Raw genomic sequence first — 16,336 nt, 5'->3', positions numbered from 1 at the left:
AACATATAAGCTCTCTGGTTCACAAGATACAGCAAGTTTTCACATCTTCTTAGAACCATGATGGCTTTCCCATTATGTCTGTCCTCTCTTCCTCTTCTCTTCCCCTTCCCCATCTGCTCCTCTCCTCCCACTCCACCCACATCTCATTTCCTCTGCCACTTCCTGCCGATCTCCTCTGTGGCCTCACCGCAAGTGGTGACAGCCACTCTAGCCCCAGTAAATCTGGAGGAGCAAGAGTCCTGTGACCAGTCTCGCTGCTCAAGATGCTCACTCAGATACAAACTCCCAGTCTGAACTTTCTATCAGTAGCACCAAGTAAGGAGCCACTAGGAATGTATTAATAAGCCACGGGTCTCTGAGAGAGGAACCTCCAACTGGGATTTGGAAGAGGAAGAAAAAGGGTGGGGGGGGGGAGGGAAACTCAGATATTTATTCTTTAAAATACTGTGGTTTATCATTTTCTAAAAAAATCCAAAAAAAAAACCACTAAAATACCTCAATTCTGATTATGGCTACACAACTCTGGAAACTTACTAAAAATTACTGAATTGCACACCTAAAATGATTTTATGATGTGTAAATTACATCTCAATAAAATACTGTGATTTAGGGAATACATGCATGGTTGTAAAAAAGGACTAGTAAAATTAAACTCTATATATTAAATCACTTGCCTACTTAACTTTTATCATCATAAAATTAACTTTGGCACTTAATCAGTTAAAGTACTGAAAACATTTTTTCCTACACGACTAAAACAATATAAGCTTATGATAAGTCCAATAAAGCCTACTGAAAATCATGCATTTACAAACCACTAGAATATAGATTCCTTATATGTTGAACATACGTTTCTCAGAGGGCACTATTAAGACAATACCTGCCATGGCAATATTTTGGGAGCATGGCAATAAAAATTTCAAAAATCTAAAAAAAAAACTTTAAAAAACTACATCACAACTTAATAATTTTTTTTTTAATCTCTCTCTTTTTGATAGGGGTAGTAAGGACAGATATGTACAAGGAACTAGGTTTCTTCTCCAGATATGCGAAGATGCAAATGTGAGCAAGAGATAATGCCACTCCCTCCCCACACACATATATCTTCCACAGGTGGCACAGTGGTAAAGAATCTGCCTGCCAATGCAAGAGATACAGGAGATGCAGGTCCAAGCCCTGGGTCAGGAAGATCCCCTGGAGTAGGAAATGGAAACCCACTCCAGTATTCTGACCTAGAAAATCCCATGGACAGAGAAGCCTGGAGGGCTAGAGTCCACAGGGTCGCAAAGAGTTGGACATGACTGAGCACACACACGTCATGTCCCTTCCCCCGACATACACAATTCACAGAGAGCATCTTATAATACAAGGATTTAAACTACAAGGGAAGATTACTAGCAGGAATGGTTAGCACAGTTCCTGAGGCAACAAGGCAAGGCTTTGTTTTCTTATTCATTCATTCAATTATTTATTAAGCACCTACTGTGTGTCAAGCACTGTGGTAGGAACCGAGATTAATGAATGATTAGTGAATAAGACATTGAATACTCAAGAGGTATTGCAGGATAGTTTCCACAAAGATGATGACAAGATGCTACACAATTGCTCATCAGAAAAACAGCTAATCAAACCTTAGAGCTGTAGGAAGATTCTTTAAGGAAGTGGACCTAAGAACTGAGACTAGGAGAACAAGCAGGAGTTCTGTGAGTAAAAAGGACGGAGAAACGAAGCGGAGGCAGAGGGAACAGCTTGGATAAGATGCCGAAGTATAAAGAAACATGTCTATCAAGGAACAGAAAGAACGTGTGGCTGCAGAACGACAGTGGAGGAGGGGACAAAGTTGGCAAGATAAGGCAAGGTAGGATTCTGAGGCCCTTCCTGGGCATAGCAAAGACACACGTGGAAAACTCTTTCAAGTGGAAGAGGTATTCACAAAAAGGACAACAAAGGTAGGCATGTGAAGTCATCTGAGTATGATGCAGGCATACTCCACAGAACCACATACTAGTGGGGAGTGAACTCTGCGAGGCAGGAGGAGCCAAACAGTGAAAAGCTTTGCATGACAGGCAAAGAAGCTGGACTTTACCCTGGGAAGATACTTCTTGTTTAAAATTTTTAAGCCGCTGAGTGCTGCATTTTAGTCAGATGGATCTGGTAATAGTGAAGAAGCTGGATGGCGGGGGGGGGGGGGGGGGGGGGGGGGGGGGAGGGGGGTGAACCAGATTAGAGAGAGACAGCTAATGCAATATTCTAAGGGAAAAGATACTGGGGCCTGAACTCACAACCTCATGCACAAGCTTTATCCACTTTGAGGCAACGGGCTCTATTACTGAGTAGAAATCAACCTCCCTGTAACTTCTTCCCACCCAATTTGCCTCTAACTTCTCTTCCACAGTAGTGCACCTCAAAGATTTGAAAATGGCATGATGCATGTTTTCAATTTTATCCATTCTAGGTTAAACATCTCAAGGTCAGTCTCTCAGAGACGCATCCTTCTAGATACTCTTCTGGTTGTGCCCAACATGCCCATCCAGATTCAAGCGGATCCTGAGCAGATCAAACCCCAGTAAAAGTGTCACTCCATGTCTATTAAGTCAGACTAAAACCCACTGAGCCTTTTTCAGCAGTTTACTAACACAAATAAGCTTTAAATTTACCCAAAATCCTTCTAGTCAGTCTTTCCTAAATATTATTCCAAGAAATGTTAGTCCCCTAAGAAATTAGGTATTACTTACACAAAACAAAATTTTAAAACTCACAAGATTTAATTCACCTAACACCAGGCAAACTGCTCATTTGCTCAGTTTCACATCTCAAAAGAGGGCAAATACATATGCAGGCCTTTCCAAACAATTTTGGCTGTGGAACTTTGGCTCTCAGGAGACACTTTAGACACTGTCGCCTATGTCTTTCTCGTACTGACCACATGGCCTTGTTTTCTTCATTCTCACTCACATTCAGGCAAGGTGTTCTTTACTGATATGTCCAATAACCTCTACAGGTCCAGAGTCTTCCAGCACAAAACTCTGCAATGTTGGCAATCTGCGCTGTAGCGCCTAGCCACATATGGATGGATACTGAGCACCTGAAACGTGACTACTGTGACTGAAAAACTGAGTTTTTAACAATATTTAACTTTGAAAAGTCAAAGTGAAAGCATTAGTCACTCAAGTCATGTGCACTCTCTGTGACCCCATGGACTGTAGCCCTCCAAGCTTCTGTGTCCAAGGGATTCTCCAGGCAAGAATACTGAGGTGGACTGCCATTCTCTTCTCCAGGGGAACTTCCCGACCCAGGGATCAAACCTGGGTCTCTCACACTGTAGACAGATTCCTTACTATTTGAGCAACAAAGCCGCTCATATTTAACCTTAATTTAAATCTAGATAGCCACTTATGGCTATGGCTACTATACTAGACAATGCAGCTCTAACTTAAGGTATCTTAAGGCTTTCAGTTCATCTCAGTCTCAGTCGTGTTTGACTCTTTGCGACCCCATGAATCGTGGCACGCCAGGCCTCCCTGTCCATCACCAACTCCCGGAGTTCACTCAGACTCACGTCCATCGAGTCAGTGATGCCATCCAGCCATCTCATCCTCTGTCGTCCCCTTCTCCTCCTGCCCCAAATCCCTCCCAGCATCAGAGTCTTTTCCAATGAGTCAACTCTTCGCATCAGGCGGCCAAAGTACTAGAGCTTCAGCTTTAGTACCATTCCTTCCAAAGAAATCCCAGGGCTGATCTCCTTCAGAATGGACTGGTTGGATCTCCTTGCAGTCCAAGGGACTCTCAAGAGTCTTCTCCAACACCACAGTTCAAAAGCATCAATTCTTCGGCTCTCAGCCTTCTTCACAGACCAACTCTCACATCCATACATGACCACAGGAAAAACCATAGCCTTAACTAGACGGACCTTAGTTGGCAAAGTAATGTCTCTGCTTTTGAATATGCTGTCTAGGTTGGTCATAACTTTCCTTCCAAGGAGTAAGCATCTTTTAATTTCATGGCTGCAATCACCACCTGTAGTGATTTTGGAGCCCCCCAAAATAAAGTCTGACACTGTTTCCCCATCTATTTCCCATGACGTGATGGGACCGGATTCCATGATCTTCATTTTCTGAATGTTGAGCTTTAAGCCAACATGACCTTAAAGCTTAGATCCAGTAATAATCCAACTGCTATCTAACAAAAAGTCAAAGAAATGAGTCAGGTTCTCAAATATGCACCGATTTTCTTGGACACATATTGATAAGAGTTGGCATTGCCGCCTTTGGAAGGAGGCCCACATTTGATTACGTGTGTTCAAAATAATGATTTGAATTATTTTTCTTTTCGTTTATATTCACAGATGCAAGGCAAAAAAGCCTACAGAAAAAAAGTTCTCCCTCTTGAAAACCATCTTTCATTTCCTAAGGGGAAGCAGGTTATGATGCTACCATAAGGATCTCACCAAGTGTCCAACTGTCAATCAAAATACACGACCATGCAGAACAAGCCAATTAGTCAACCATGGAACATGGGACAGGATTATGCTCTCTGATGCCTCACTCAGTGTTGTAAAAAATAATGTTTTAAATGAAAGGTTGCCCAATGTAAAAAGTAGAAAACTGGTCCAAATCCTCTAAAGCCCCAACCCAGGTGTATTAGTCATTTTAGGACATTCCTTAGACGTAACAGCACTGTCAGAACACATTACCAACACTGATAAAATGGCACTGAACGCGAAGCAGACGTGACCGGTGAAGGTTGCTGGAACTTAATGAATGATCTCGGAAGATGGTCTTACAGTTGTCACTGCATACTTATCAGGAGATCTCTGGTGATTTCAGGCAAGTTCTCCTACATCAAACCACGTTATCCACAAGCCATTGATTCCTTACAAAGTTAACAAGGAATAAGACAAGTTAACCTGGTGCCATTATGAGGCGAGAACACTGCCACCAGTGCATGTAACCACTGCACACTGTTCATTCCCTCCCTAAGGCACAATATGAAAGTGACTGATCACATTTTTCAACTTCTATTTTACAATTATTCTATACATGCAAAATGCAGTTCAGAGTAATTCAGTATCATGTTAAGCTAGGTGCCAAAAAAAAACCCAGCACTACACATACAACCGTATCTCATAACATAGTGAAAGGTTTTGTTTTTCATCAAATTAAAAGGACCAAATTTATGGAAAGTAGAACTACGAAACAGAAATTCATGTGTCATTTGATTTGACTGGCTATCTTAGCCTATTGGAACTTATGCTATCAGTACTATACAATTGTAATTACTATATAATTGTGTATTGTTTTTCTACTATTTAAATGCAAGGTAGACCACCTAAATAAACCTATAGAATTCTAGAGAAAACACAACTACTTGGTACTACTACTCATTAGAAAAGCTAACAAGGAAATAAAAACTTCTGGGTCAAAATTAAATTTGCCCCCAAAAGCATTCAATTTGGAATGTTCCCTTTTCTTTAGATAAATATAAAAATAGAAGTAAAAAGGCTTAAAATTTTTACTTCTAAAAATTCTAATGATCAGAGAGCTTTTTTGTTAAAATGTGTTCAAAATAATGATTTGAATTCTTTTTTTTCCCCAAGTTAATAATCACAGATGCAAGGCAAAAAGAGCTGCTCACTACAATCTGGGCTCCTCCACAGCCTCCAAGAAGCCTGCTTTCTGCTTAAAGAACTCAAGGAATAAAAGGCCTTAGCAAAGGAATTGCAGAGGTCTAGAGGAGGAGGATAATATTTATCTCCTTGGCACAGAAGGCCCTAGAAACAAGTTGTAACAACCTGTCGAAAACAACGTTAAAGATGAATAATGCCATTTCTCCAAATCTAACGATGACCATGGTTTAATAAATGGGAATTAGGGAGCCACTGGTCCTAAGGAACCACTTCCTGTTCTTTCACCCTGTCCAGTGAGGTACAAACATATCTTTCAGGTTACTTCAGGCTGTGGATACAAATGGCTTGAAGTCCAAGACACTAAAATGGATCAAATTTGATGCTGCAAAACAATCAACCTGAACTACTTTTTCTGAGATGTCTTAAAATTCCAAAAAACCAAGAATGACTTATCCAATTTATTTTCCATGATTTGGAGGGGAAGGAAACTGTCAAGAAATAGTGATTTCATTTTTTCCAGCTCAAGGACAAGATGTATGCATAAGAGTATGTCTGAGATAGACAAAGGGTATGTCTGAGATAGATATAATTTAAGGGCTCACAAATGTTCCACTTATTAGAAGTGATTTCCTTAACAACTTTTCCAGTTTCAAGCAGCATTTTCCTTCCAGCAAGGCTACTATAAAAAGTGGCAGGCCTATGAGTGACCTCCTATATCCCATTCTTCAGTTAAGAGGTGTCTTCAAAAGTCTCTGTGCTTTTTATAAAGTATGGGCATAAATACAGGCTGTGCATCTAGATCCAGACAGCCCACAGGGCCCATCACTGTTCATGTCGGGTTCCTTTCCACCCTCTGTGGATGTATGAATGATAAACAATCCCTGAGGGGTGACTCTTTTCCCTACACTTTAGATTCTGGAGGAGATTTCTATAACAAGAACTATGCATTATTTTATCTTTTACATGATTGCTAAAATATGGGGTTGTGCTGAATATATAGTCAGAGCTAAAGTTTGTAACAAACACATACCACTGGTTCAATATGACTTCCCTTCAAATCAACACTGGCAATAATAATAATGCTCACTATTTTATGCATAGCACTGTATCTAGAAAGAACTGCTAGCTGTCTCCTGAAATCATTTCTCTTCTGTTAGTTTAAGTTTTAGCTGGGCATACTCAGCTAGGACCACACTTCCAAGTCTCACTTGCAACTAGCTATGGGCACGTAACTAGGCATTGGCCATTGCAAAGTGAGCACAAATGGGAACAGCATTCACATCATGTCCTTAAAAAAGAGAAAGCACATGTCCTGTCTCATCCTTCCTGCTGGCTGGGAGAGGACATGGTGGTGCTAGGCCTGATGAACATCAACACAGAAGGAAGTTGACTTCACAATATTGTGGAGTCACCAAATTAGCTACAGGTGCTTCTATGCAAACTGTTATTTGAGAAGAAAACAAACTTGCCCAAATCACTGTTCCTTTAGTTTCTTTAACAGCAGCCTGATACCCAGCTAGGGCTTTTACATGATCACTAGTCCACAAAGGTCCGTCTAGTCAAGGCTATGGTTTTTCCAGTGGTCATGTATGGATGTGAGAGTTGGACTGTAAAGAAAGCTGAGCGCCGAAGAACTGATGCTTTTGAACTGTGGTGTTGGAGAAGACTCTTGAGAGTCCCATGGACTGCAAGGAGATCCAACCAGTCCATTCTAAAGGAGATCAGTCCTGGGTGTTCATTGGTAGGACTGATGTTGAAGCTGAAACTCCAGTACTTTGGCCACCTGATGCGAAGAGCTGACTCATTTGAAAAGACCCTGATGCTGGGAAAGATTGAGAGCAGGAGGAGAAGGGGATGACAGAGGATGAGATGGTTGGATGGCATCACCGACTAATGGACATCGTTTGGGTGGACTCCTGGGGTTGGTGATGGACAGGGAGGCCTGGTGTGCTAAGGTTCATGGGGTTGCAAAGAGTCGGACACAACTGAGCAACTGAACTGAAGTCCTCATACAGCAACCCTGCAGTACAGGTGTCCCATTTTTCAGATAAGAAAACTTCAATCCAAAAAAAAATAAATAAAAGTAATGCATTCAACATGATAAAAGAAGCAAGTGGCTAAGCCAGGATCTGGTCCCAAGTCTGCCTGACCTTGGGCTCTTAGTACACTGCTTCACGCATAACCTAATTCTTTCAATGAGTTCTGCTCCCTATTAGGGAAGCAACAAGTTTCTGAAAAATACAAACATTACTCTGGGGAAAGAAGACTTTCAACTATCACATAATACATTACTATCTACTGACCTATAGTCTACTAGGGGTTTGAAGTTCTCAAATGTCTTAAGAACACCTATTGGTCATCATGAAACATACTCTATAACCATCTCAAAAATAAACTATTCCATTTTATAATTCAAGGGGAGGAAAGTCCAAAAAGCACAAACGTCTTTTGAGTAAGATCCTTAGCTAGTGCCCAATATTTACTTAATGCTTAATCTAATAGGATAAGAGAATACTTACTGGTTTCCCAAAAATATTCCCTCCGTTCTGAAAGATAGTATTTCCTCCATTCTGGAAGGTGGTCTGTGCGGAGCTAACCACCCACTGCTGGAAGCAGCCCCTGGAGCTGCAGGCCTAGCTCACCTCACAGGAAGACCTCCAGCCAGCCCTTTTGGAAGCGTTACCTTCAACTCCTCCCAGTTTTTACCAAGTCCCTCCCTCTCCAAATGCCTTGGGACCCAAAATAAGCCAGAATAAAATTCATTTCCCAAGAAATGTTGAAACAACAACAACTACTGGCACTGACTATCCCCAGTGCTTTACATTTTAATAATACACATTGCAAAAGGGGTTCCTTTCATCATGTATGGGAATATTACAATTCACAGAGATGAACTCTCCCAGTATAAAGCCAGTAAGAGCCAGAGCTGGTGTAAATGCCAAATTAGCAGAAACACTGTGCCCTGCTGCCAGGGTGTAACTAGTGGCACATAGTTTTCAATCTACGTCAGAATCTCCCTAAATGTATGTCCCTGGAAAGGGGGCAAGGGGACACTGGAGATAAGGCCGTAAATATGGACTTACAGGCATTCTTCAATTTTGCTGAGGGCTCCTAAGGTCTAAGGGTCTTCAAGCTATATCCTGAAATCGCTGATGAAAAAAATGAGTTCATCCACAGAAACTACTTGGAAAAACAAAATTAACTCCAGCTAAGCCGCCAGGTATTTAAAACGGCCAGTCTCCCAACAGGGTTGAGATTTCTTTATTTTTTTTTTTGGATAGTTCTGTGGGTAGAACACAGACCCCATCCAAAATCACTGCATCTCTTGAGGTGAGCTCTATAGGTTGAACACCTTGAAGAGCTGTCACCCTTTTGGATCTTTGCTGGTTGGGGAAGAGACAGGTGTTTACTAAATGGGAAAACTATTTTTGGGAGCTACAAGAGAATCACCCTTGAGCCCTACCTAATATGCCTCACTGAATTTTCAGCTAGTTCACAGTTCACAGGCTGTTGTTTTAATTTATACTTTTTTCCTCTGTAAGGACATCAGAGGAAGATAAGCAATACTCGTTCTTCCAAAGAGCAGTGAGTAAAAGGGGAGGAGGCCTGGCTCCAGATCCTCTTAGAAGGGAACTCAGACCTTCTCGGCTGTTGCTCAGCTACTATTGCCAGTCAGCCTCAATAGCTGCTTATTATTATGTGCCAAGCTACACAAGGACAATCCCAGGTAATCCTCAAAGCAATCATATGTGCTACATGCTATTATTAACGTCATCCTATTGATGAGGAAACTGAGGCTTAAAGAGGCAAATCACTTGCTAAAGGTCATCCAGCTTAACCAGGTTATAGTAAGCCATGCAATTTGTAACAGGGAGCCCAGCACCGGACTCAGACGTGACCATCATCATCCCTGGCCATCTCCTGCTTATGGAACTGCCAACAGGAAGCTGATTATAGTTCCTCCTCAGCAAACGAGACTTGAAGTGAGACAGAGAACTTCCCATTTACTACTCTGAGATTTGCCTTTGAAATCTGAGGGCCACAGGATATAAAGAAGTCTTACCCATCCCCTAACGCCAAAAGAAAGTGGGAGAAAAGAGCAGCTTCAGGTAGATGAGGACTCACTCATAGGTTTCTTGAAATCCTGATTTAAGGATCCTGTGAAATTTTTAAGAGTTGTAAGAGATGATTACTCACTTCATGTAAACAGTTGGCAATATCTCTGGGACTCTGGAAGTAGCTGTGAGTGCAGTAAGCACTTCACTGAAATAGAGATGGGCTATAATTTTTTAAAGTGTTTTAGTGAAGCCTAATAAGAAAATACTTTTCTCTGATGTTACATACATAGACATACTCCAAATCCTTGAGCTATAATTATATAACTTATTTCCCCCTCAAAAGTCTTGTAGGTAAAACTAAATTTATCCAATAGTTGTCATCCAGTACTACATATACATTTTTTTAATTTTAGAAAATGCAGTACACTAGACACAAGCGATATTAAGTAGGTACATTAATCAGCATATGGGAGCTAAATTAAAAATAGATTTATTTAGGTGTCTGGAAATTTACCTCCTGTTCCTGGGAAACTCCAAAAAATGCCTCCAATCACTGTCCTGTCGCTTACACACTATAGTCTTGAGGCCTAGTCTTTTTTTTTCTAAATACTTTTAGAAATAAAACCTACTTTTTATTTACTTTTAGTTTCATTTACTTTTTAAATAAAAATATTTCACAATGAATTCTAATGCCGCAGCTGCCATCCTGGCAGCAAGACTGTCACACAGAGAGCTGGTGTTAAGAGATCAGATTAAAAGCCTTCAGTCCCAGCACCAAGTGACGCTTGCAGCCATGCAAGAGTGATTTTCCATGCCTCTGAAGAGACAGGAAATAGAATCCATCTTCCTCTAATAACCTGTCTCCTCCCCACCCTCCAGATTACAGTCCATCTGGCCTCAGGATAGAAGCGAGGAGTGTGACGCTCACAGAATGCCCAGAAGAGGAAACAAGGTGGGCAGTGTTCAGACACAAAACATCACAGAGGCCTGGAATGGACAGGAACAAACATGTCAGAGGCCCACACATTAAAGGATATACACACACCTTAGGAAACTAAAAAAGGAAAAGCCAATTAGATCCAAGGCAAGCAGAAGAGAAGACATACACAGAAGCGGGACTTAGAAAACCGTGACACAGGTCATTCACGACACATGTCAAGGATTTCAACCAAGAAATGCCAAAAGCATTAGGGAAATAAATAGCAGTGAGATTATGACGCCCATCCTCCCAGCTTAAAGCAGAAAAGGAGTTGCCAGTATCTCCCTACGGCTTTCCTCTACAGGGTACGACTTCCTGAGCCAATTAATTCCAGTCCAGTCTTGCTCAGCACCACTACCATTACACATTCTGTTCCTACCGGGCCTGCTCACACAAACAACATAACTCACGTGGGAAAACGACCTACTGGCAAATGAGCTAGCTCCACCAACACCCTAAGATCTCCTCCCACATCTGAACATAACCCCACAGATCCCACAAAAAATGCCACGGGAATAAGCTGTACTGGTAATTATGTGTAGGAGTCTGTGCCTGAGGAAGTCTAAAATCTAACACCACCCCAAGAAAAATTCAGACTTCTCCTTCTGCCTTGGGGAACAACACCTTAGCCTGTCCATAGCACAATCGGTTACACACTGTTCCCACTGGCCATCTCCATAAAGCAGAGCTGCTTAAAGAGACACATGCTGGTCTGGATCAGGCAAGGGGCAGCCAGGCTTCCTAAAGAAATGCAAATAAGCCCCTTTAGTGCTTTCACCACTCCTTGTAATCTGGTCAACAAGCAAATCCTGAGTAGAAATAGGTAAATGGGGATACAGTGGGTGGTGGTTTTGTGGTCACAGCTAAAGGATGAGAAAGACAATACATCCTTTCTTGTTTGTGATCCACAAAAGCATTTGAATTCAGGATGTTAATTTAAGTCCACAGTTTGTGAATACAAGAGCCTTTAAAGGATATATTCCCACTGAAAGGTCGTCATGGCTATTGAGATCTAACCCAATAATGACCAAATAAGAAGTCAGACAGGGATCCACATACCTCTAACACACATGCATGTTCAAACACCGGCTGCATGCTAACCTCAGCGCATGCCCACTGGCAGGCAGGCAGGTGAACTGCCCTCCTGAAAAGCAACATGACACAACCAAACGGTAGGAGTAAAGTGCCTTGGTGCCTTCCAGCCCACGGCAAGCACAGTGGCTGCAAGGCATACAGATACTCCATTTATTAGCTTCTTCCTTCTCACAGCTGACCTGATCTGAGCAAATGAAGAATTCAGCAGTCCAGAAGCAAAAACTCCCTCTCCAGCAGGGGCACCCAAACTTTGTAACTACTAAAAGCAAGTAAGCAGAGGGGGAAGGGAAAAAAAAAAGCCACCAGGAAGCACAATGCAATCAAAATGCACCTTCTCATCCCACCCTGTGCACACCTGTGGGCAGCATGCACATGTGCACCAGTAGGAGCAGAAGCAAGCAAGGTGAGCTGCTCGCTGGGCCGTGGCAAGGTGTGAGGCCGTGGTACTGAGAAATGAGTCCACTGAGTCCATCCTTTGTGTCTTTTCCCAAATGCACCCACTATATAAAGATTTCGTCAGGTAATAAGAAGTAACTTTTGAAAAGCTGCTGGCCAAAAGTTACATTAGCTTGTTTACTATGGAAAGCCTTTATGTTTGATATAGCTTCTGCCAACTCTTAATGCTCAGTGACAAAAATGTAGAACCAGCTATTGTCCTCTAGGCAATTTTTCAATCTGCCCTATTAGATGCCGTTATGACAAAATCATAATTCTGAGCAACACTACGTAGTCTAACAACAGCAAAGTATTTTAACAACTGAATTTCGCTTAGCAAATCAGAAAATACTCCATTATATAAAAACAACTATATTCCAATGGATGTTAGTAAGGTGTGGAAGTTGGAGTGCAGACATTGTATCTCAGAAATATGCAATGCAAACACCAAGAGACAGACAAGGCCGAAGAGTCAAGTTTTATCTGCAAAACCACTAAAATGGTACCTTCTAGCCCAATGCTTGAAACCACCTGCCTTACCTCTTGGGACAGGAAAGGAATGACTTGTGCACAGATAGCGTTCAGCCTCTTGACAATCTCTGCCTGCAAAAAAGAAAAAAAGAAAAGAAAAAAAAAGGAAAGGAAAGCAATAAAGAGAACAGTCAGCTGGTTACAAATTCCCAAAATATTAGCAGGATGATATTAAAACACACTTTATATTCTGGCAGGAGTATTTCCAAAGGAAGAGGCAAACTATCATCAGCATGCCCATTAGAAGGAGGCAGTGACAACAGTGCCACATTAATACCACAATTTATTAACCAGCATTCATCTAAAAAAGTCAATCTTCAAGCAGCAGAACAACATAAAAAGGAATTTCATTTTCATGACTGGAAATCTGTTTTCAAAAGCGTTTAACAGGACCCTTATTCATTCTATGTGGTTCTTTATAAAATCTTGTCTTTGAGTTTAGATGGTAAAGATACATCCTTCCCTACACCCCAACTTTTCTTAGTAACTCACTGCTGCTGCTGCGGCTGCTAAGTTGCTTCAGTCATGTCTGACTCTGTGCAGCCCCATAGACGGCAGCCCATCAGGCTCTGCTGTCCCTGGGATTCTCCAGGCAAGAACACTGGAGTGGGTTGCCATTTCCTTCTCCAGTGCATGAAAGTGAGAAGTGAAAGTGAAGTGTCCAACTCTTCATGACCCCATGGACTGCAGCCTACCAGGCTCCTCGGTCCATGGGATTTTCCAGGCAAGAGTACTGGAGTGGGGTGCCAGTGCCTTCTCCAGTAACTCACTGGACTTCTACATTTGTGGCCTTTGCTTTAAACATCGGCACTGGGATTTCACGATCAAATCTCCAACCTTCCAAATGAACAGCACCCAACCCACCCACGTGACCTAATTCAGATCCTTAGTTATATACTGCTGGGAAATACAATGTTTTCAACCATTAAAACTTCCAAATGTGCCCCATCAGGGTTTTCAGTGTGCAAAAAAGCAACTGTTTATATATGGAGACTAACCTCAGGAACATTAATTATCACGGTACTACAGAGCTGTAAAAGTCCCAATAATGTCAGATAATAGTTTATTCTCTATTTATTTTGTAAGTGTTCAAATTTTAGACAAATAGCATGTTACAGTAAGTTAAAAATAAAAAAGAAATACCAATACATTTTCTACAAAGAGCTACCCAGAGCTTCACTGATCTTCACCTTAATTTATATTAGCAGACGGCTCCATATATAGTTTGGGCTTCCCTGGTGGCTCAGAGGTTAAAGCGTCTGCCTCTAATGCAGGAGACTCGGGTTTGATCCCTGGGTCGGGAAGATCCCCTGGAGAAGGAAATGGTAACCCACTCCAGTATTCTTGCCTGAAGAATCCCATGGATGGAGAAGCCTGGTAGGCTACAGTCCATGGGGTCACAAAGAGCCATGTAGACACAGCGTTTTTATACACACACATACAAAAATTTTTTCCAGTTTTATTGAGATATAATTGACACACAACACTCTATAAGGTTAAGATGTACAGCATAATGATTTGACTTACATAAACTGTGAAAAGACGACTGCAGTTAAGTTCAGTTAACATCTATCAAAATAGCTTATTTTTTAATGACAGAGTAGGGAAAAGGAGAGGCAAGAACTGATGGGAGACAGAAAACAAAAAGCAATTTCTATCCCTGAGACATTCTTAACATAAATTCCATCCACAGTCAGTTCCTCATTGTACAAGAGGACAAAAATTCTCCTTTTCTTGCTAAGTCATAACCAGAATGACAGCGACACTCTACTTGTGCAATCTAGGTTTCCTTCTTTCCTCAGCAACCCTTTTGACTTTGTGGCTATGCAATCTTTCAAATACTTGCACCTCAAAAATTTTGCCAGCCAAGAGAAAATACAAATTCACCATGAAGTTTCAGACCTCAGCTTTCCATTCCAGCCTGCATTCCTAATAGGATGGACAAAAACCCAGCACCAATAAGCAGCAGTGAATAAGGACCCAACTGTGCTGACCTGATTTAATTTACTGCCCTGGCCCCGTGGAGCATTTAGCTATCCTTTAAGAATGCTTAAACCACCATGAAAAGCTGCAATGGGAATCACCAAACCACTCTCCACCTGGATGAACATACCACAGTGGTTATAGGGTGAAATTCCAGCGCGAGCTGAGAAAATAGAGTAGCATTCACCAGACTGAAAGCACTAGTCTCAGAGGCATTTGGTTGTTAAGCTTTTTGTAGGGAGAGGTGGAGGGGGAGAGAATAAAAGATAATGAGACACTTTGGGGCAGACCAAACTGATGATTCTAATGCTCAGAACCATCTGCCAAGCATATTTTCCTCATTATGTTGTTTACATAAATAAAATAGTCCCTTGCTAGGAGGGTTGAAAAATGTGTGGGCACATAAGAAAACTGAGTTCTTTAGTTTGCCTACATAATCTAGGCAATAAAAACTACTCTGAGGAAACTCACTCATCTGGCAAAATAAAAACCAAGAAGTATTTATTTTTCTCCTTTAATTTGGGGCCGAGGCTATGTTAAGTCTGAGCAACTATGAAAACGCAAATCTACACTTCCTCAAAAATGAATGTAGAAAAGTCAGAAAGTCCTTTTATTGATTCATGTGCATTAACACACATACACAACAGAACGGGGGATGGCAGGGGCAGAAACCTTCCAAACTTTTGTCTTTAAAGGTCTGCTTTTGTCTAAAAGACTTCTTAATTTCTCTAAGTTGTCACGCCAATGGATCGTCCTGGTCTGGCTAATTGGCATCAGGGGGGTTGGATGCGTGTGTGTGATTTCATAAAATTAAGCAGGTCATTCCTCACTTTGAAAGCTAAAGTTGCCTCGGAAACGCTGCTGCTTCCACGGTCATCTCATTTTGCCTCTTTTGTCCCATAGGACCCAGCTTTAGGGAGGCATCATTTATTTACAGGCCTTTCCACTGGGCTTCACCGATCAGCCAATAATACTGTGGACACACACTTCTAATGGCCTATGTTTTGAAACTGAGTCTAATTTAATGGCGTGGGGCCCAAACTCCTTTTCCAGCACAGCCATTAAAGGATGTAGGTTATTGCTGTTGTCACCATTGATATTTGTCATTGTAATGTAATTAGGGCCCTAAAATGATGCATTACAGCCCTTGGCACAGCTTCTATTAAAATCTTTTCTTCTGCTCACTGAACTGCGACCTGCTTTCTGATGAATAACAGACAGACAGCTTTAGGGTAAGGAGCAGATTCATCAAAGAAGTATTTTTCAGCTTTGCAGAAAGAAAGGGAGTGTGGGGGCGGGGAGACAACCAAGGAGGAAAAGCACCAGGGGAGGAAAAGCCACAATACACATTTGAATTTCATCTGACCACTTGAAATTCTGATTGCATCTGACGAATCTTGCTTAGACAATATATTCCCAGTCTTCGAATCTCATGGTTAATCAGGGCTCTAATCTGCTATCCATCAGCCTATGCCAGTGCTGTAGCTTCCAATCAAATTTATAGGTGAAGCGGCTCATGCATCCCTGAGCAAGTCCATTCACAGATAGCCCATTTAAATGGGCAGAGATTCTGAAATACTGCTGTGGGGCTTTCTGGATGTTATCATGGTATTCAGTGCTTTATGGAAC

The 16,336-nt window shown here is 41.6% G+C and overlaps 1 protein-coding gene across 3 annotated transcripts in view; it reads right to left on the bottom strand.

Annotated features, from left to right (window-relative positions):
* TLE4 (TLE family member 4, transcriptional corepressor) overlaps positions 1–16,336 on the bottom strand; it is a 159,213-nt gene that overhangs the window by 105,987 nt on the left and 36,890 nt on the right. For all 3 annotated transcript variants that reach the window (XM_052645416.1, XM_052645417.1, XM_052645418.1), the window contains exon 5: positions 12,734–12,796. In XM_052645416.1, coding sequence (XP_052501376.1) covers positions 12,734–12,796 — 63 coding nt within the window. The remainder of the gene's footprint in view (positions 1–12,733; positions 12,797–16,336) is intronic.

The sequence above is a fragment of the Budorcas taxicolor genome, chromosome 8, assembly GCF_023091745.1.
Source record: "Budorcas taxicolor isolate Tak-1 chromosome 8, Takin1.1, whole genome shotgun sequence".
In the NCBI taxonomy this organism is placed as follows: Eukaryota; Metazoa; Chordata; class Mammalia; order Artiodactyla; family Bovidae; genus Budorcas; species Budorcas taxicolor.
This window is presented reverse-complemented; position numbering and strand designations above follow the sequence as displayed.